The sequence below is a fragment of the Electrona antarctica genome (genome assembly GCF_951216825.1).
Source record: "Electrona antarctica genome assembly, chromosome: 7".
Taxonomy (NCBI): Eukaryota; Metazoa; Chordata; class Actinopteri; order Myctophiformes; family Myctophidae; genus Electrona; species Electrona antarctica.
Genome location: NC_136812.1, coordinates 30,422,495 through 30,444,552, shown reverse-complemented (window position 1 = coordinate 30,444,552; position 22,058 = coordinate 30,422,495). Strand labels below are relative to the sequence as shown.

Genomic DNA, 22,058 nt, shown 5'->3' with positions numbered 1-22,058 from the left:
GTTCCCTCATCGCTATAGGGACACATGCATCAGTAAGCAGGAACTGGGGCTGGCAATGAAGGACCGGAGAGTCTGGCGTGGCATTGTGAAAGCCATTTGCAGTTCAGTTCTGGTTTAACCGTGCAGTCGGTTTTATATGAAACTCAGCAATTTGGTAGAGAGTTATGGAAAACGGCCCAGAAACAAAACTCACAACCTATGGCCAAATGCTAACTTTGAACAGGTATACCTCAAACCGCATTACACATATACATCTCCTCATGAGGAACAACTTTGACAGTTTGGCCTTTGACCTCTGACCTTTGGATCTCCAACCATTTAGAATTATATGAAAAACTGTAAAAAAAAAAATCTATTTCCTCCTGGGGGTTCGTTTGAGCAATCTGCACGAAGGTTTCTACACACTTTGGTCAAGTAACTAAAAACCCAGTTGGAGAAAGGTTCTTTTTAAAGAATTAAGCCTCTAAGACCTAATGAATATTGCAGTTTTATGAAAATCTTTATTCTGCCTCCAACTACATGAATGCAGAGTCATATTTCTTCATGGTCATGCAAAAGCGTTGAAACATATTTTACTCTAATTGGCCAAATGGGGGCCCTATGAGACTTGCTTACCCGCTATACTCTCTATACTCAATACATCTGTCACTTTGACCAGTAAGCTCCGCCCTTAGATGTTCCGCCATATTTTGAGTAGATTTATAAACACTTAAACCGCGGGTCACGACAGGAGTAGACGTGTGCTGCTAAGCTAACGCACTTCAAATATATCTTTAAAAACCTCACCGTTGCATTCAACTTCGCTAAAGTGCATCGGTTATATCCTTTACACTAATTTGCTTCGTTTCATCCGAAAAAGTTGACCTAATAATGTCCAAAAAGGGGAACAAGAAGACGGACTCGGTGCCGCTGGCACCGACACCACAGGCAGCTCCCGCGGACATTGCCACTATCGCCAAACTGATCGAGGAACTCAAAACTACCCTCACCGTTGAATTTATGACATCTATCTCATCCCTGGAAGTCAAGCTGAGCAATATTCACATCACGCTTTCTGACCATGGACAGCGTTTGACTTCGCTAGAAGACGGCGCAAATGCATACAGCGACAGAGTGGATGAGCTTGACGCTAGGTGCACGGCTATGGAGGAATCCTACGCTAAAATGAAGACATTTTTTTACATTGAGTCCCGTGGGCAACGAAACAACATAATTAATTAATCGGGCTGGCTGAATCAATTGAAGGAGTTGGCTGAATCAATTGAAGGAGTTCAGCCAAATTAATTTTTCTCTCAGTTGTAGTCCTGAGCAAAGAATTGCTTCCTACACCACCCGAGCTTGACATTGTACCGTACACAGGGCCGTCACTGCTAAGCCAGCCCCTGGGTCCAGCCCTCGAGCGGTAATAGCTCGTGTCCACCGCTACAGGGTAAAGGAGATGATCGTTCGGGAAGCTCGGAAGAGATGGGGCAGCTAACCTACCGAGGGAAACCTATCAGAATATTCAAAGACTACCCCCAAGAAGTTGTGGAGGAGCGATCAATGTATCGGGACGTAATGTCCACCTTGTACCTACAGGGCCTTAAGCCATCGCTTCTCTACCCCTCTCGGCTCTTCATCGTTACTAAAGACGAGAAAAAACATCAACTTTACAACTTTTTGTAAAAGCCATTTTCTTATTTTTGAGTGGTGCAACCACTCCCTTACGGAGCTATGTGTGTGGGTGGCTGGGTGGCTGGGTGGCTGGCTGGGTGGGTCTGAGCACCAAAACAGCATGGTTGTTTTTCACCACCTGTGCGCAACCTAACACACACACAAACACACACGCACATATTAACTGTATATATGATTATTTCGGGTGTGCCAGTACAGTACAGTGACAGTACAGTACAGTACAGGGTACAGTGGAAGGACCCCAACACGGTAACTCGTGTGATCGTTACATGCTGTCGCGCTAAGTGTTGTGTTTACTTTATTTATTTTATTTTATTTCATGAAGGGTATTGGTTTGTGGTGAATATACTGTGTTAGGGAGTGATGCTACTACACTTATCGATGTGTGTTTGGTTTTTCAGTGAGTGCTGTGGCCCCCACCTCTCTGGTCCTTCTGATATCTTAACCTTTTCATGCTGACCCCTTCTGACCGGGAGGCCGTACTACAAGACACAAAATTGATGGACCGCAGCAGCGCCTCCTTTGGTCTGGTGGTCATTTACTCTGACAGGACTGATTCACAGACAGTACTATTTTCCTCTGTTGAGGTGGAGTATCGCCACACTTGAAACTATGACTCAGTCATTGATAATGAAACGCCCCAAGAACTGTATTTCATATTAATACTTGACCACTGTTATTTTATTACTTTCAATATTAGAGCTGTGATCATGGTTGGTGAATGATACTGATTATTTCCATTGTTGATATTACTACACGAGCGGATATTTGTATGCACTTGAATGTTTACATTATATATATATATACACACCATTTTAATTTGGTGGGGGGGGGGGGGGTCCGAGTGGTGCAGGTTAAAGTTCCTGCCCACCACCATGGAGTTTAGTCTTCATGGTGCATACGGCTTGGCCGGACCCTCCAACGAACACAATTGGCCGTGTTCGCGGGTGGGAAGCCGAATGGGGAGGGTTCATCTTTGTCGCTGCATTGATGATCCCCATTCCCCACAAACGGTCAGGGCGCCTGTTCAGGGGGGGAGGAGGTGGGGGGATAGCGTGTACCTCCACATTTGTTACGCCCCCCTAGTGAGACACGTCACTGTCAGGTTGAAAGAAGATGGTGGCTTGACGGCCCGGGTATCGGAGGAGACCCGAGGCTTTCTTCACCCTCCCAATGACTGATTGTGGGGGTTAGCAGAGATGGAGTACTTGTAGAGAGGCTGGGGAATTGGGAATTGGCTTTGCTAAATTGGGACTTGAAGGGGAGAAAATGCACAACAACATAGTCTTTTCATTATGCCTGCCCTATGATCTCTGAGATTTATGTTTGTTTACCTCTGAGTCACTGATACATAAGAGCGGTCTAACCTATTCCTTATGTAACTGACACTTGACCACTGAAGGCTGTACTCTGACGTTTTACTTTTTATTTTTTTCTTAAGAACCTGTGACTTTATGACATTCATACTTGCCCCTGGGCTTCTGTTATAAAACCTGTAACTCTCTTGGGATTTTTTACGTTCACGCTCTAGACACAATCTATGGAACATTATCTGAAATCCCAGTTGAATAAAGGTGTATACGTGACCAAATGAAGCCTCCATGAACCAATGGATTGCAAGGGTGGGAGTGTTTACCTAGTTGTCAGTCAGAAGGTCCCCGCGGTTCGAACCATGGCTTATCCAGAGGCACAGAAATCATGACCTTATTCATTAATACATGTCCACTTTGAGTGGAGTATTTAATTTCAGTATTGTGATCAATTTCCTTTGCATGGCACATGGACAGAAGGTAATAATAATAATAATATCTCAAACTTATATAGCGCTTTTCTGAGTAAGACGCTTTACATGGGGGGGCTTTATTAAAAAAAAGAAATAAACAACTATAAAAACAATTAAAAAACAGTGAAAAGGGTTAGCTAGGGAAAGCAATGTTGAAGAGGTGGGTCTTGAGGGCGGTTTTGAAGGTTTGGAGGGTGGGGGCATCTCTGAGTGCCTTAGGGAGGGCATTCCACAGTAACACTTTTTCATTATCATCATAATTAAACAAGGCTGCCTGGCTCAGCTGTTTCTAATAATCATTTGTTAATGGCACAAGTTCCTTTCTCTCAAGTTCAGTCGATACTGTTTCTATGGCTTATTGCACATTTTGCATATTGCATTCCTTGGTACCCATATTGCTGCTAGGAGCTATATATTATATATTATTATAATTTTGGTGAAAACTGGGACATTTTAGTGTTTTAGAGACATTCGTCAGGACTCAAGACACCCAGCTTGAAACGGGAACAACCCCGGACAAACCAGAATGTCTGCTCACACTGTAAATTACAGCAAAGTGGAAAGTCCACTCCTGCGATAGAATTGACCAGAGGCCAGAAGAACAGTGCTGCTCTAATGGTTGTGGTTGAATATAATGTCTAAGGTTTAACCACGTCGTCACCGTCTGTCTCGTACCTCCATGCGGGTTCGAACAACCTCGCCCTGTCAATACAGCCACCTCTCATCCTCCTACATCCATGTGTCTGGCCTGTGGCGTGTCTCCTCTGATCTCTATGTATCCATCAGTTAGCCTAGACTAGCTCCTCCAGTGTAGCAGCTGACCTTCTCCTCTCTCCACGGCTGGAGTGGCTATTGATTGGATCTTGGCACACAGTGTACAAACACAGAGATAAGGGAAGCAAGGGAGGCAGCCGGGCAAATATAGTTGCCATGCCCACTCCACTCCCCTCCACTTAGTTCAGGAGCTAAAAAAAGAAAACAAAGATAAACCTCACACTTTTAAGATTTCACTCCCACCAAGAGGACCCCCATGCAGACATGGCCTCAGAACACTGATAGCAGGCAGGATCACAACCTAAGTAATGTTTTAAGCCTGAATTATACTTTGTTGCTTGATGGTCACGTCGCTCAATGGGGTCGCTCGTTGGTGTCGCACAATGGTGTCGTGAACTGAAAATAGTTAATCTACGAGCTTGTAGATCAATTCTTTGGCACGCGGCACCAGCACAGTGCCAGAGTACAAGCATTCAGTCAAATAGTATGCTATTATGAGCCAATTAAGCTCTTACAAGCTTTATCTCTTTATATATAAGTATTTGAATTATTTTTTATTTTTATTTACTCTGTTTCTTTTTTGTTTGTTTTTTGTTTTTTTACCCCCTTTTAAGTTGTTTATTAATTATTTCTGTGAACGTAACCATGTGATCCCTTTCTTTGTATCTTAGGTATGTACTCAACTTATTGGTTTTATACCTGTATATAATTTATGTTGTTTGTATGTCTGGCCTCGTGGGGAAAGATGGTGGGTGGGTGGGGAGGATTGGGAAAGGAGTTGTGGGAGAAAATATAAAAACAAAGAGTTGTATTTTCTTTCTGTGAAACTTGCATAATATGATGTCATACTCTTTGAATAAAATGTGTTTAAAAAAAAAAAAATAGCATGCTATTGCCTTGCCCATGCACATTTCAGCCTGTCTACCCAAAATCACCGCGTCATTTCAGAGATTTAAAAATATGATGAAGTGACTGGGACTTGAAGCGTACTGCGGTTCTGAGGTGTGTGTTCGACAGGGGGAATGCAGAAGTATACAAACAGGTATTAAGAAAACAAGCTGGTAGCCAAGCATGCTGTGCCTCAGACAGCCTCCAGGTTGGTCTGTGGCACCAGGTCTCCTTCCCCAACCCTGCGGTCTCTCATTTACACCCCCCATCCCATCTGGTCAGTAGCCAGAAGCTGTGCTGTGTCAGAGGTGACTAATAGTGTCACAACCCTGCTTTCCCCAGAGGGCCCTGGCTCAGGAAAAACTGAAAAAAGTGCTGCCTCAGTGCAAACTCCCGTACGGACCCTGCCTACCAATGAGAAATACGCTTTGTCAACCGGCGACGTGGGCAAATGAACGAACCACTTCCAACTGACCATATTCAAACTGTTACTTCACAGTACTACTTATTACAAGTATGAAGTAAGAACCAAATGCCCTTCTTGCTTCATACTGTAGCACTATTACCTAAGTATGAAATAAGAACATAATGGCTGCCATGTGAATATTGGTCATCAATTCCCCAAATGATCTGAGAGGAGATATGTGGCACTGGCAAGCAAGGAGGGAATGGCTTTGAAAAACAGTGGTGGGTTGCTGTTAGTGTACAGGGTCAGTGTGCTGTCTCCGTGGATGTCCACATCCCTTGACACAAGAAGAATGGATTTAGGGCTGTGAAGCCAGCAGAGGGGAAAAACTCTCCCTAAAATCTTTGGGGAAAGAGAGAAAGTCTGTCTGTCTGTCTGTGCATACGTGAGTGTGCATGGTGAGGCTGTGTGTGTGTGTGTGTGTGTGTGTGTGTGTGTGTGTGTGTGTGTGTGTGTGTGTGTGTGTGTGTGTGTGTGTGCGCGCGTGCGTGCGTGCGTGCGTGCGTGCGTGCGTGCGTGCGTGCGTGCGTGCGTGCGTGTGTGCGTGAGAGAGAGAGAGAGAGAGAGCGACAGAGACAGAGACAGAGACAGAGACAGAGACAGAGACAGAGAGAGAAGGATGGCTGGCTTTGCTGTGGCTGCATTTGTTTTGCTGTGTTGGCAGTGTTTTGCCGTGAAATCCGCTAAAAATCTGCGTAATTATGCGCAAAAGTGGGGGGGATATCCCCCCCTCATGACATTTTTCGGATAGCCCCCTATAAAATGCTATCTGCGCCCCTGCCTACACCCACAATTTGAGTTTGTTGGAGGTCAATGGATACATTCAGCGTGCCTGTAAAAGTCTGTATATAATATTGTAGCGGCCGGCTATACGGCTTCAGCCAATAGGAGTGACTTTGGGGTGGGACTTCCGGGACTGGGGAAGTGAGTGACGGATGTTATGTGTATGTGCTGAGCGTAATGCGGTCGTGTGTGTGATCAACACACACGGTGCATGACATTCATTGAGAAGTTGTAGGCTACTCATTCCTTTATTAATAAATAGAGAACCTCAACCTGTAAACTATGTCTCTGCCTCCAGTTCCTGGGATCGTTACAATATGTACCAACAGATAACAGCAGATAGCTTAATTCATAAAAGCTAAATAAATAAGCAGCTCTGTATCTCTACAATGAAATAAAAAGTGAAATGAGCCAATCCCTTTTCGGGAGGGACAGGCTGGATGACCAGGCTCTTGCATGGAAGAAATGCATTACAGGAAACAAATTAGTCAGCAAGATAGGAGAATGCCAGTGTAAATGGCCACGGCTCCCATTTCCAATTCCCATGAGATACCGGTGCCCATTAGAAGGTTAATGCTATGGTGGTGTCACTGCCTTAGAAAGGGCAGCAAGTGAGTGAGAGTGAGTGAGAGACAGAGAGAGAGAGAGAGAGACACAGACGGACGGACGGACGGACGGACGGACGGACGGACAGAGTAGAGCGACGGTGTCTCACGCCGAAAATCTCCGATCTGCAAGCTAAAAAGGCATCCCGCTGCAATGCATTGTAGCTACTCACACGGTGTCTGTGTGTGTGTGTGTGTGTGGGGGGGGGGGGGGTGCATGAACGAATGATATGAGAGGACGAGAATGACAAGAGTGAGACAGAGAAGGGGGGTGACAGCGAGAGGGGGATAAGAAAGAAAGAGCCAGAGAGCCAGAGGAGAAAAAAAAGAGCTATGAGAGGGTTGGGCCGGGCTGTCTGCCACCCAGGTCTAGAGAACATAAAAAGAAAAATGCGTCCATAAAAACGTCTCTATGACTGTGAATACTAATCCTGACTCTGAAAGCCTTGGCAGCCTTCCCCTGCTACTCTCTGTCTGCGCCTGTAGTGGAACGCTGTCAGTTGGAAAAATAAAAAACATAATCTCATAATGGTACAATCGCAATTAGCAGGGACACAATGTAGGCCTACACAGTTACATCTCGAGTGTTAATCTAACTCTGAGAGTGTACAAATGGATGAAATGAATGTACAGTATGAGTATACTATACACGTACACACACGTCCTCCATTTGTCCCCATAAAAAAACAAAACATGCGCGTTGTCATTGTCGAGAACATTGATTCTGTATTGCGTTTTTGTCCTCAAGTCACCATGTTGTTGGCTATGTCAGTGGTTCCCAAACTTTTTCATGTCAAGGACCCTCAAAATTGACACTAATTAGCCCGTGGACCCCCATTAGAAAATATATGCCAAGGACCCCCATAAGAGAAGATTTTTTTTACAGCTCTAGCAGTGATTCTCAACCCGTTTAATTTCAAGGACCCCCCTGGTTTGACCAGAATTAGGCTACGGACCCCCATTTAATGGAATTTCTATCTTTGGGACCCCCAATTTATATTGTAAAATCAATGTTAATTTGACTCTGAGAGTGTTTGGTTCCATTTGTACAACTCCCTGAGTTACAGACCCATAAGGGTCCATTTGGTTCCAAACTATCATGTAGCTGGGGACCCCATGGGACTCCCTCAAGTACCCCTGGGGGTCCCCGGACCCCACTTTTGGAACCAATGGGCTATCCAAAGTTTTGCAACGTTTCAGCCGTACTTAATACAATAATTTAAAATGTATAAAACATAACAAAAAAATAAGAATTGGAGGTATTTCTGTGGCTGTGGCAGACAGCCTGCATACACAGTTTGTTTTTGATCAGTCCACACACGCACACGCGCACGTGCACGTGCACGCACACGCACACACACCCACACACACACACACACACACACACACACACACACACACACACACACACACACACACACACACACACACACACACTTCTAGACGGCCTCATAAAAAAGAAAAACAACTATCCTGTCCTTTAGGTTTCAAGTTAGGGTGAGAAGACAGACTAATCTGTGTTGCTGAGGGAATGGAATGAGAAAGAGATACACTTGTTTCTATTTTGTGGTGATTACAATGTGTCACCCGATATTTTCATTCACAGAGGCATTACTCAGATTTTATTTCCCGGCAATATCGTCATTTCATAAATATCAAGAATGCTTTTGGTATTTTATGGCCATGCGGCCCTCTTATCAATACCTGTACTTTCATGGGGCCCCCCTCGCAGCAAGCTCTCCTTGACAAACATTGGCGCAAAGAAGAAAAAGTGGTAATCTCTCAAGCATTTCTAATGAGTTTTTCTCCTACAATTATTTGATAAGAGCAGACAGGACCGGAGGCACTGAGTATGATCCACTAGCTGCTACTGCCGAGGTGAGGGCTGATTACATGCACACACATGCACGCACGCACGCACGCACGCACTCACGCACTCACTCACTCACGCACTCACTCACTCACTCACTCACTCACTCACTCACACACACCCAAATAGAACGGCCGCAAGGCGCATAAAACTGAAATAAGTTGGATACATGAAATACACATGCATGCACGTGCACACGTGCACGCGCACACACAGGCACAGGCACACACGCGCACACACACACACACACACACACACACACACACACACACACACACACACACACACACACACACACACACACACACACACACACTCTCTCTCTCACTCGCTCATAGACTTGTATGTAGTGTCTTCATCTCTAAGGTCTGGTCCTAATAATAACATGAGAGGCTGAAGTTATGACAGGAGGCACACACACACACACAAGGAGCTCCCTTTCCACCTTATGAGATTCTCTGACTGTGTACACACACACACACACACACACACACACACACACACACACACACACACACACACACACACACACACACACACACACACACACACACACACACACACACACACACACACACACACACACACACCACCACAATGCAAAAACCAAAAATGTATTATCTTTATCTTGGCCCCCAGTGGTTCCCTGTACTATACTCCAGCCCTGAATCGCTAGCCACGCCCATTAACAAACATGTTCTGTAGAAGTGAAATTAAATGAAAATTCTGGCTGAGTGTCAGGCTATCCCTATAGCCCCCCCGACTCACCACGCTGAGTCCCAACTGCTCCCTCTGCAGGTAGGGCAGGTTCCTGCGCTCCAGGCCTGCCAGGTAGTGCTGCAGCCTGGTGTAGGTGTACGGGTAGCAGTAGGCAAACTGGTAGACGTCATCCTCCCGGTCGAAGCAGAAGGCGAAGGACATCACGTAGTTCCTCCGGTGGTCGGGACAGCGGTAGTAGTACACGTTCTTGGCCGGAAGCCTTTCCCTGCAACAGAGTCATGGACACCAGTGAGTGTTGTTTAGAAGCCTTTCCCTGCAACAGAGTCATGGACACCAGTGAGTGTTGTTTGGAAGCCTTTCCCTGCAACAGAGTCATGGACACCAGTGAGTGTTGTTCTGGAAGCCTTTCCCTGCAACAGAGTCATGGACACCAGTGAGTGTTGTTCTGGAAGCCTTTCCCTGCAACAGAGTCATGGACACCAGTGAGTGTTGTTTAGAAGCCTTTCCCTGCAACAGAGTCATGGACACCAGTGAGTGTTGTTCTGGAAGCCTTTCCCTGCAACAGAGTCATGGACACCAGTGAGTGTTGTTCTGGAAGTCTTTCCCTGCAACAGAGTCATGGACACCAGTGAGTGTCAGATGTCATAGTGATGTCACGAGACCTGGGCACCATATATGGGGGCTTTCCCATGGGGGAGTTTGAGTGATACACTGACTGACTGACGGGAATTGCCCGTTTTCATAGTAAATGCGACGTGCGGTCGCAACGAATATTAATGAATTAATTATATAAATTAAAATTAAAGAGAACATATAATGATTTGTTCTCTTTACAAATACAAATACTGTATTTTACAAAACATGAGACACACTGAGACACAAAAGGAGTATATCACACTCTTGTGCATGGTTTGTCTTTAGAGGAAATCTTGAAAAAACAAGAAGGTGGCCGCACACGCCAATAGCCAGAGTGCCAATATTTTATTAGGACAGCAGGTAAGACAAAAATGAATCCAACGTTTCGGCGGTTAAGCCTTCATCAGGGAATGTCTTTAACCACGTGGAATATGTGCATCCCTATTCTGGGGTGAACATTCAACAGAAATAGCAGAACTACCACAAGCTTGTATATTGGCTATTGTGGGCAAAGAGAGGGGCATAAAGGAGGGGAACCATGGGGGACTCACTCCGGTAAGGTAAATGATATATACAGTGGGTTTAAATGGTTAAGGAACATTGCAGTCATTGAATCAGTTCTTTATTTAATCCATCATCATTTTATGTGCTATACTGCGTTACTTGATCGTTTATTATTTGTATGGCTGCTTTCACTGTTACATTTAGGAAAATGAAAAAAGCAAATAGCCAAATGTTGTTGAAATGTTGTTGAAGCAACCTGCATCAAAACCTGCATCAAATGTGTTTCCGAAGCTACAGTACAACATTAGTAGGGGTAGCAAGATGGGTTGGAGATGCATTGGGTTGGAGATGCATTGCCACAATTTGTCAGTCACCATATTATTTCCCTTTCCAAAAATGCCTTGGTCACGGTTCAGTTGACTGGAATTCATTACCAAGGATGGTATTACGTGCAAACTCTAGAGTTTGTGAAAAGCTTTTTCCAACTATGGACAGTATACAATGGGATATGCACCTTTTCTTTCCTTGACTGATAACACCATTCAATAAGTCCCTCTCAGCATTAATTCCTGCCTCAGTATCCTGTTTCATGCAGAGATACGTCAAAACAAAGGAAGCCAAAATTGCTCTGAATACCATTTCATGGTGACTTTAACACAATCTCACTTGGGGGCAAAAGCCTTAACTTAGAATACAGTGACTTGATGTCTATAAGTTGGTTGGGGAATCATCCTACAGTATATGTGTGTGTGTGTGTGTGTGTGTGTGTGTGTGTGTGTGTGCGTGCGTGCGTGCGTGCGTGCGTGCGTGCGTGCGTGCGTGCGTGCGTGCGTGCGTGCGTGCGTGCGTGCGTGCGTGCGTGCGTACATTTCATATATTTTTGAACCTGGAAATATATCTTTACATTACAGTATATCATTTAAATAGCCACTCTCTCCTCTCTCTTCCTTCTATCTAACCTCCTTGTTCAAATGTCTTTGTCTTGTCCGATGGAGTGACTAGCTCACACGCACAAGACCAGGCAGGAAACCTCACCACCGCAACACTGACTTTGTTGCTGTCCATCTCTGAGAGGGGATGATAAAAACAGGAGAAGACAGGGAGTGAGAGCGATTAGGGATTTGGAGGAGAGAGAGAGAGAGAGAGAGAGAGAGAGAGAGAGAGTTGGGAGGAAAGGTGGAATAAGGAGATAAGGAAAAGATGAGAGAGTAGAGTAGCAGATCTGGGCCCTGATACAGAGATATAGAGGCAGGGGCGTTGGCTAGCGGTGTAGCGGCGGCGCGTGGCTGTGTGATGCTGTGGCAGGCTATAGCGAGCTCTGGCAGCGAGATGGGATGAAGATGCTATCAGGCCTGTGATAGAAACAGGGCCTGATAATCAACAAACAGTACAGACCGCACTGCACTAACTGTGATGGAACGCCCCACCCGCTCCCTCCCCACCGAGCAAACAGGGGAGGACAGGAAAGGGCACACAGTGCTACGTTCACTTCCAGACACCCAGGAGGTTGCATGTGTTCTAATATACCAAAGTGAAGCCTGATTTATAGCTCGACATTGCAAGATAGTCGACGCTGTGAGCTACATCTGCTCTTTTCGACAAGCAACACCATCGTACGACAGGGTATAGACAACAAAGAAAGAACCAAATGAGAAGGTGAATGGGAGATCCTGCATGGTCAAGTGAAACGAGAGAGAGAGAGAGAGAGAGAGAGAGAGAGAGAGAGAGAGAGAGAGAGAGAGAGAGATACAGAAGAGCTCGGCTGATTATTGTGTGGTTGGTGGAGAACAGAGAAAGTGCTCGTATACGTGGCTGTCTCAGCAGAATACTAATGCAGGCGGCCGAGGCTCTCACTGTACACACACACACACACACACACACACACACTACACCACACACCCTGCCTGCCCACTGGAGCTCACTATACTGCCTGCTGGACACACGCTATGACGCTGGAGAGTCACAGGGACAGAGAAGCAGTGGTGGAAAGTAACTAAGTACATTTACTCAAGTACTATACTTAAATACAATTTTGAGGTATTTGTACTTTAATTGAATTTCCAATACTTTTACTTCTACTCCACTAAATGTATTTGAAAACTTTAGTTACTATAGTTACTTTGTAGATTTTGTATACAAACCATATATGCTTGTGAGCGTGTAGATCTGCTATTTTCAAATGATTTGTATACAATTGAATTCTGGACTTTTACTTGTAACGGAGTATTTCTACATTGCAGTATAAAGTAAAAAAATAAATTCCACCACTGCAGAGAAGAACACAGGAATGAACAAAGAGAGAGGGGAAAAAAAGGAAAACGCTATCCTGTATCCCGCCCAATAAAAAGAAGGAGAAAAAACAAGTACATTCAGGACATTTAGAGAGAAGTCACCCATGATGGTTATTGTTAGATGAAGATTTGATTATAGGAGGAAAGGACCATGAACCCTATCGACTGACCAGCAAGGACAACGCACGCACGCACGCACGCACGCACGCACGCACGCACGCACGCACGCACGCACGCACGCACGCACCACAGGAGATGCTGCTGTATTAGCCTGTTCCCTGCAGGTTAATTAAAATAAGATGATACCTCACCTTCTTCTATATTTCCCTGTTTGGCTCTAGTCATCCATGCAGTCCCATCTCGCCTCTCTCTCTCTCTCTCTCTCTCGGGGGCATTGTGCGTGCATGCGTGCGTGCGTGCGTGCGTGCGTGCGTGCGTGCGTGCGTGCGTGACCTTGCTGGAGTCTGAGAGAGAGTCCTGGCAATTGATTTTAATCACTGTTGCTTGTCCCATCTCTGCATTACAGTTATAGACCAGAAGGATGTGTGTTTGTGTGAAAATAGATCTACTGTGGCAGCAAGGCCCAGGGTAGAGACACAATCTCGCACGCGCGCGCGCACACACACACACACACACACACACACACACACACACACACACACACACACACACACACACACACACACACACACACACACACACACACACACACACACACACACACACAGGCCGTCCTTGTAAATATGTACTGTATACATATGCTCTTATGTTTGGTTAAATAAAGTTATGTGAAACAATAACATACACAATAACATACACACACATATATATTATTCAACTTATCCCCACATAAACACACACGTTCATACCACCTGTAACACCCCTAACACACACACACGCGCACACACACAAATGCACACACGGACGCACTCACACATTCACAGTCCCTTTGGTTTTTATCAGAGCAGTGGCTGCTCCTGCTCAGCAGCAGTGAATTTGTTTTATCTGAATGCTTCGGCCCTGTGCCTCCGCCCGTCTCCTGACGTGCTACAATGCCCTCGCTCCCAGGCAGAATTATCGCCACATGGGGCAGGAAAAGGAAACGAGTGCTTTCCCCCGAGGTGATAACAACACATGCACATGGGATTAGCATTCAGCCTGCGACAGCCCTGCCACTCTGTCTGCCAGTGCTTGTCCTCTGTTCTGGTTTCTGGTGGGCGGAGCACCATGGGCCCCGGGTGCTCTCAGGGCTTAAAGACCCTTTACACATGTCCCCGTGTTTGGTTTGAATCCTTAGAAGGATCATCTTTGTTAAATAAATGTACGTGTACATACAGTATAGGGGCGGCAGTGGCTCAGGGGTAGGGAGGGAGGGCCCATCCCGGGCTCCCCCAGAGTTAGTGTCGAAGTGTCCTTGAGCAAGACTCTGAACCCCTAATTGCTCCAGATGTGCAGTTTGGTGTCTTGCGTGGTTTCCTTCGCCATTGGTGTATGAGTGTGTGTGTGTGAATGGGTGAATCTATGTAAGGCGATAAAAGCGCTTTTTCCTCACTTAAATTCCGGTGTACATAATGGGCAGCAGACGGTCAGCTGAGCGGTTAGGGACCGTCTACAAAGTGCAACACCGAAAGTGAAAATATTCAATCACTTTATTTCTATGCAGAATATTACCAACAAATTTACATCACACATCAATGGTGTACTTATGATTGTACTACAGCATGTATTAGTGAATACATTTTTCCCATTGCCTTACATAGGAAAATCTACAACTACAACATATACTACTACTACAGCCCTTCCCCCCCGGGTGCCCCGTAGGCTTTTGTTTTTATTTGCTCGGTTCACCAGCAGCCGTTAGGGTTATCGGTTGGCCACCCAGCAACATTATCTATCTCCATCCATCCATCCATCCATCCATCCATCCATCCATCCATCCATATTAGCCTACTTTTGTGCCCAACCCAACTTCCCAACATCATCTGTAAACTATCCCTATCAGTAATGTGATCTATTACATCACATTACCCACACTGAATATAATTTGCTGATCATATATTCAGAACGGGTAAGGACTAGTAAACAAAAACAGAACGGAACAGCAACATTTCCTCATCACGTGAGGCACATGTTTAAAAACGGTTGCAGACACTTGGGGATACATCTGCAATCAAAGATTTAAATTGACCGTATGTTATGGGAGAACAGATCTTTAATGTCAGCTGTAGGTCATTCCACGCGGTTGGGGCACTAAAACAAAAGGCTGTTTTCCCCAACTCTGAGTTTACATTTGGGACCTTTAGTGTGAGTCAGTGACTGGAGCCTGTTCTATATGTTACAGACCTTTAGTGTGAGCCAGTGACTGGAGCGTGTCCTATATGTTACAGACCTTTAGTGTGAGCCAGTGACTGGAGCGTATCCTATATGTTACAGACCTTTAGTGTGAGCCAGTGACTGGAGCGTATCCTATATGTTACAGACCTTTAGTGTGAGCCAGTGACTGGAGCGTATCCTATATGTTACAGACCTTTAGTGTGAGCCAGTGACTGGAGCGTATCCTATATGTTACAGACCTTTAGTGTGAGCCAGTGACTGGAGCGTATCCTATATGTTACAGACCTTTAGTGTGAGCCAGTGACTGGAGCGTATCCTATATGTTACAGACCTTTAGTGTGAGCCAGTGACTGGAGCGTATCCTATATGTTACAGACCTTTAGTGTGAGCCAGTGACTGGAGCGTATCCTATATGTTACAGACCTTTAGACATTAGGATGAATAAAACAATATAAACCTGTATTTAGAAAATAAAAAAGGATAGTTGTGATTACCCGGAAGAGAATGAACAGACCAATTCCAATAACTTTAACACGTCATGTGTGGCCAAAAAGGATAAAAATATACTCATTCCCCTCTAGCTCTTTCACTCTTTCTCACTCTTCCCAAACACATTGGGAACATCAACTTTGTGGATGTTTGCATCCATCTGTTTTGCATCTGGCACCCCCACACCTACTTTACACACATATCCAGTCACCTACAGTACGCCATGCAATCTGTTCATTTATCTATCTATATTATTTAGAAGGAATTCAATTTGGTTACGTTATTTGTGTATTCTCTCTTTGCCCGTCCTGGCTGTGAGTCAAGTTGTTACAAGCCTTTATAGCAAGACTGCAACACACACACACACACACACACCACACAACACACACGCACACGCACACACACACACACACACACACACACACACACACACACACACACACACACACACACACACACACACTGTGTCCAGGCTTGTTGGACAAGTTAACGACTTCCAGGTTGATCATACGGTCTTTATAAAGACAACAGAAGAAGATCAATCGAGAGTCACAGACAAAGATGGAGGGATAGGAGAGGAGACAAAAAAACCCAACAACAACAACACAAAAACTGATGCAGCAGAGCCTGCCCTTAGTGAGGTGTCACTTTGCCTGCCTGGGCTTTTACACTTCTGAACTGTTGGCAGCTACAAAAACCCCGCTCTGATTTCAACGTCAGCGGCTTTCCTCTGAAGTCCCGAGATGAAGGCTCATAAATTGGTAGCTTTCATACGGGCGACATCTTGTCCATATTTTCAAATCAATCAAGCGTAGAGGGTACGCCAGTCACTGCTGCTCACTGCAGGCACACACACACACACACACACACACACACACACACACACACACACACACACACACACACACACACACACACACACACACACACACACACACACACACACACACACACACACACACACACACACACACACACACACACACAGTCGTGGGGGGGAAACCTTGTATGTCCAAAATTGTTCATTTTTAAATTATCATCTTTTAAATATTTTAAAATAGTGAAAATAGCCGATGATGAATGTAGGGAATTAATTTATGCAAAAAAGAAACATGGAGATACAAGATTTCTGGCTGACAGCTACGATATAGCCTACAGATGCAGCAGGGCAAAAAGTCAAAGATATGTGCAAAGATACAGGGTCTGTGCACAGGCATGCACACACACAAACACGCTGGGCCGATACACCAGCAATACCGGTTACACGTGCAATGCATGCACACAGAAATTACCAAAACACACCAACTTCATCTCTCTGCCTTCTCTATTCCCCCTTGGAGCTTGTCAAATGTTCATGCTGTCAAATGTTGGGAAGGTTAAGTGTCTTCCAATATGTCCACAGCTGCTGTCAAGCCCCACACATCCACACTGGATCATTTAAATCAAATAGACACTCACTCCAGCAAACATTTCACATTGAAGGATATATATATATCCTTCAATGTATATATATCCTTCAATATATATATATATATATATATATATATATATATATATATATATATATAATTGTTTTATTTTTCCTCTCTATTATACTATACGTATATCAAATGAAGAGTCAATACTTCTTGGCACTCTAAATTGATGCCAGATGTTAGAAAGCCTCACTGTTGTCAAAACATGGCACAGCGTTCTTGTTTTGCATACCAAGCCAAGCAGAAAATAGCCTCCCAAACATCTGAGGACAAGCCTATGTGTGTGTGTGTGTGTGTGTGTGTGTGTGTGTGTGTGTGTGTGTGTGTGTGTGTGTGTGTGGCTGTGTGCGTGTTTGTTTGTGTACATGATTACATAGTACACTCTCAGACCTGTATGTTTACTTGCTCCCATTTATCATTTATTTAAATGCAAATCAGACGCACGGATACTTTCCTGTAGTACTGTTTCTAGGCAACCTTTGTCATTTGATCATGTGTCCTTGCCTTTTGGCATATCTACCATATATATGTATGTGATGGCTCATCAGACGGAGGCTCTGTCAGAACATCAGTTTCATTCATGACTAACACAGTGGAGAGGAGAGATGCCTCGCGCATTCAGTAGCCGCACCTAAACACAGCCTCTTAACTGACGCAGTACCGCGAGACACTTTAGTCAGGGGCGTAGGCAACCTTTGTTATCAAAAGAGACATTTTTGGCCCAAAAAGTTGTCTGTCTGGAGCCGCAACATATATTTGCTTCATTTATTTATTTGTGCCTTTTCTGGGCTTTCAATATAATTATTTTTTATATTGTTTGCTAAGCCGGTGGTGTTGCGTGGTGAAAGCAAACAGACATTAATACATTATAGGCATTAATACATTATATTCTTTATTTTCCTTCAATAATGTGTGTCTTATTTGTATCTGGTGTATTAGGTGAAATGTATTTCTTTACAATAGGAGAATGAAGAATAACTTTATGCTACATACAACAATGGCACGGGAGAGGGCCTTAGAGCCACATGCGTCTCTATAGCAGGCAGCATATAGTACCCCTGTTAAGCACCTATACTCGCTGAATCACTTTCACTATCCATTTTCTGAGGCTAATTTTAAGTTCTTTTGAAGGAGAGTGGATGTAGGCATAAAGCTAAAGGCATGAATCTAAAGGAGATGTGCATTAACAGAGGGAGCTGATTATATGTAATGTCTGCATGGATTTAATGTTTCTGGTGTGATCTTGTGGGTTTGATGCTATAATACTTCTGACTTATGGGCTTCCCTCTAGTGAGCAACATATGCCCATGTGGAGACAACTGGCGGTTAGCTTCTTTCTCAGGCCAGAAGCAGCACTGTGATGGGGTCGGAACATGACAAAAATTTGATATTCTCAGCTGCTGTTAGCTTCCAAACACCCAGGAGGGATAATTCTATCAGATGGCCTTTTATGCAGGGGCCACATGTATATGTATCCGGCGTGCGTGCTAATATCCACAGTTCTATTTGATTGAGTGTGAATTTGCTCTTTTATTGCCTAATTCCACCGTGAGCAACTCTTAGACCTGAATGAGTAATAAATGTATGAGCTTAGTTAGTCAATAGGCCAACTCTGTCAATACTAGCTGAGGTTCACAGTGAAATTATGTGACATTCGGAAAACGAAAAAAAGCAAATAAACCAAATGTCACACAGTGACACACAAGTAGCAAGCAGCAGAAATGCACCTACAATACATGTTTCCTAATAGTGCCAGGATAGTCGAAGATAATAGCGTGCATGGGTGCGTGCGTGCACGTCTCTCTCTCACACACGCGCACACGCACACGCACACACACACACACACACACACACACAGGTTGACTGCGGTAGCATCCATGATGCCTCAAATCCTTAATCTCTGCCACATTAAATCTGATAGCCCCGCACAGGAGGAGATGCACAGCGCTCATATATTCACATGGAATGCTGTTTATCAGCCCTGAGATGGCATGTAGAGATGAAGAAGGCAGATGATTTACAGAGCCTGCTCTAACTAATGTGCTTTAAGACGTGAGCATAAAGGAAGGCACACCAGAACTCTTCGGATAATCTTACCTAACTTGGTTACACAACTTTTTGTGTTGTTCACGGTTATCTCTTTGGGAGTGTCAGTGTGGCATCATTGCTGTTTGTCACCTCAATTCTTCTGCTTCTCTGTGTTAAAGATGAGATGTTTTTAGAATCCATGTGGGTTTTCTCAATTGTACAAAGTGTTACTTTTCACAAATGTTTTTTTTTAGTGCGCACATCAGTAATCTCTGAACGCTAAAGTGTTATAACATGACATCCCCATGTGTTTCGTTTCAATTAAATGACACATCTCGTGTTGAACTGTTGCAATGCTCTCACTGGCCAGTAGAGGGCCACAACTGCGAGCCATGCACTGTGTAAGTTAACACTGCCTGAGCCCACTGATCAGTGCCAGAGACACACAAAGACAGAGTGAACAAATCTTTAAATGTTTGTCCTTTCAATGTCACCCTGTTTAAACAGAGGTGATGTGAGTAATGCAGAACTTATGGATATACTATATCTAGGATATATATAATAGTTTACGAAATCTAACTAAATCTAACTAAATCTGACTATATCTACTGTAACTATATCTAACTATATCGAGGCTGGCTATGTTTTATGTGGTGGGAAGTAACTTGCACTTAAAGGTACTTTTACTAGAGTATTTCCATTGTTTTATACTTTATACTGCTACTCCACTACATCTCAAAGGCATTTTTTACTCCACTGCAATCACTCGATGCAGCTTTAGTTACGTTATAGAGTCTAATCTCTAATCTAATTATTACAAAACATGCATGAACTGCACTTAACCTAGAGACCTGAGGCCGATTCTACAAATACCTTCTAAATCCTTACAGTTTTCTGAAAATGTTGTTGCTTATACCAGTGGTTCTCAATCGTTTTCATATACTCCCATACTCCCAAAATTATATGTATTTGGCCGCCGACCCCCATCTCAAAATATTTAGTTCCAGGGACCCGCATGAAGCAAAGTTTTGAGTTAAAAATATATATTCAAAGATTGGCACAAATTTTCATCAACCGTGCTATGAGCTTGTATATCTACTATTTTTTTAAAGCCAACTTATGAAATCATATGTATTGTGGTTAAACTCTAAAATGAGATACTTTCCCAGTTTTAATGGGTAAAGGCCTATTTTATACTTTGGCTAATTCAGAATAGACTATCTACAAGCTCTGAGCTTACTGTAGGCCTATAGATGGGCTATTTTCTATACAAAGTCTGACACATTTTGAAACATGCGAGTACATTTACATTGGTACTTTAGGTAGGCTATACTTTGATTCCAATACGTAGGTTAATTTTACTCAAGTAAAACATTTCATACAGCACCTTTAATTGTAACAAAGTATTCTATACATTGTGGTATTGCTATTTTTACTTAAGCAAAGAAATCTCTGTACTTCTTCCATCACTGCAAGAGGGGCTTTGACATCTCTAATTGTGTTGAAAGAACATCCTTACCATGCATAAAGAACATCCTTACCATGCATAAAGAACATCCTTACCATGCATAAAGAACATCCTTACCATGCATAAAGAACATCCTTACCATGCATAAAGAACATCCTTACCATGCATAAAGAACATCCTTACCATGCATAAAGAACATCCTTACCATGCATAAAGAACATCCTTACCATGCATAAAGAACATCCTTACCATGCATAAAGAACATCCTTACCATGCATAAAGAACATCCTTACCATGCATAAGAACATCCTTACCATGCATAAGAACATCCTTACCATGCATAAACTGAAATGTAAAACGTAATTTGTACTTGTACTAACTTGTTAATAACTAGGTGCTGGGTTCTTGGTTGTATCTGTGTAATCCTCGTTTACTGGGTCACTATATGCTATCTCTCCACATTTGATGTATGCTTATTGGAAGTCTCTCTGGATAAGAGGGTCTCCTAAATTTGTAAATTGTAAAACAGTAAGAAGAACTTTTCTCAATCTAAATAAGACAGGGTTTAGTCTGCTAGGAGCCACAGGCCCCCTGCACGCTGTGGGGCAGCAGGGCAATTAGCAGAGAGCAGATGATCACTGCGCCCTCGCCACCCTGGCGCCAGTCCCCCCCCCCCCCCCCCCCCCCCCCTTGCGGGGCATCAGGGCAGGTGGATATTACTGCAGAATGGAGGGAGGTGTGAACAACACACACACACACACACACACACACACACACACACACACACACACACACACACACACACACACACACACACACACACACACACACACACACACACACACATTTAAATTGATGATGTCAGCGCTAAGCCCCTGGTGGGTGGTGGTGAGTAAGCTAGTGCGCGCGTGCGTGCGTGTGTGTGTGTGTGTGTGTGTGTGTGTGTGTGTGTGAGTGTGCGCGCGCGGGTGTGTGTGTGCGTAAGAGCGTATGCCGATAATTGTGTGATGCAGCATGTCCCAGAGTGCAATGCTATACTTGCATCACATTATCTGTACAGTACGTGTGGTTCCTTTGGTACATTACTGTTATGAGTTAGTCTGGCGCCAGTCTGTCTCTGTGGTCCACTCTACCCTCCACACACACACACACACACACACACAGACACACACACACACACACACACACACACACACACACACACACACACACACACACACACACACTCTCCCTACCATGACACACTATCCATATCTTGAGCACAATAATG

The 22,058-nt window shown here is 44.2% G+C and overlaps 1 protein-coding gene across 1 annotated transcript in view; it reads right to left on the bottom strand.

Annotated features, from left to right (window-relative positions):
- Nucleotides 1–22,058, bottom strand: part of agbl4 (AGBL carboxypeptidase 4) — a 448,634-nt gene that overhangs the window by 179,469 nt on the left and 247,107 nt on the right. Inside the window, exon 5 of the mRNA XM_079505215.1 lies at nt 9,612–9,828. Coding sequence (XP_079361341.1) covers nt 9,612–9,828 — 217 coding nt within the window. The remainder of the gene's footprint in view (nt 1–9,611; nt 9,829–22,058) is intronic.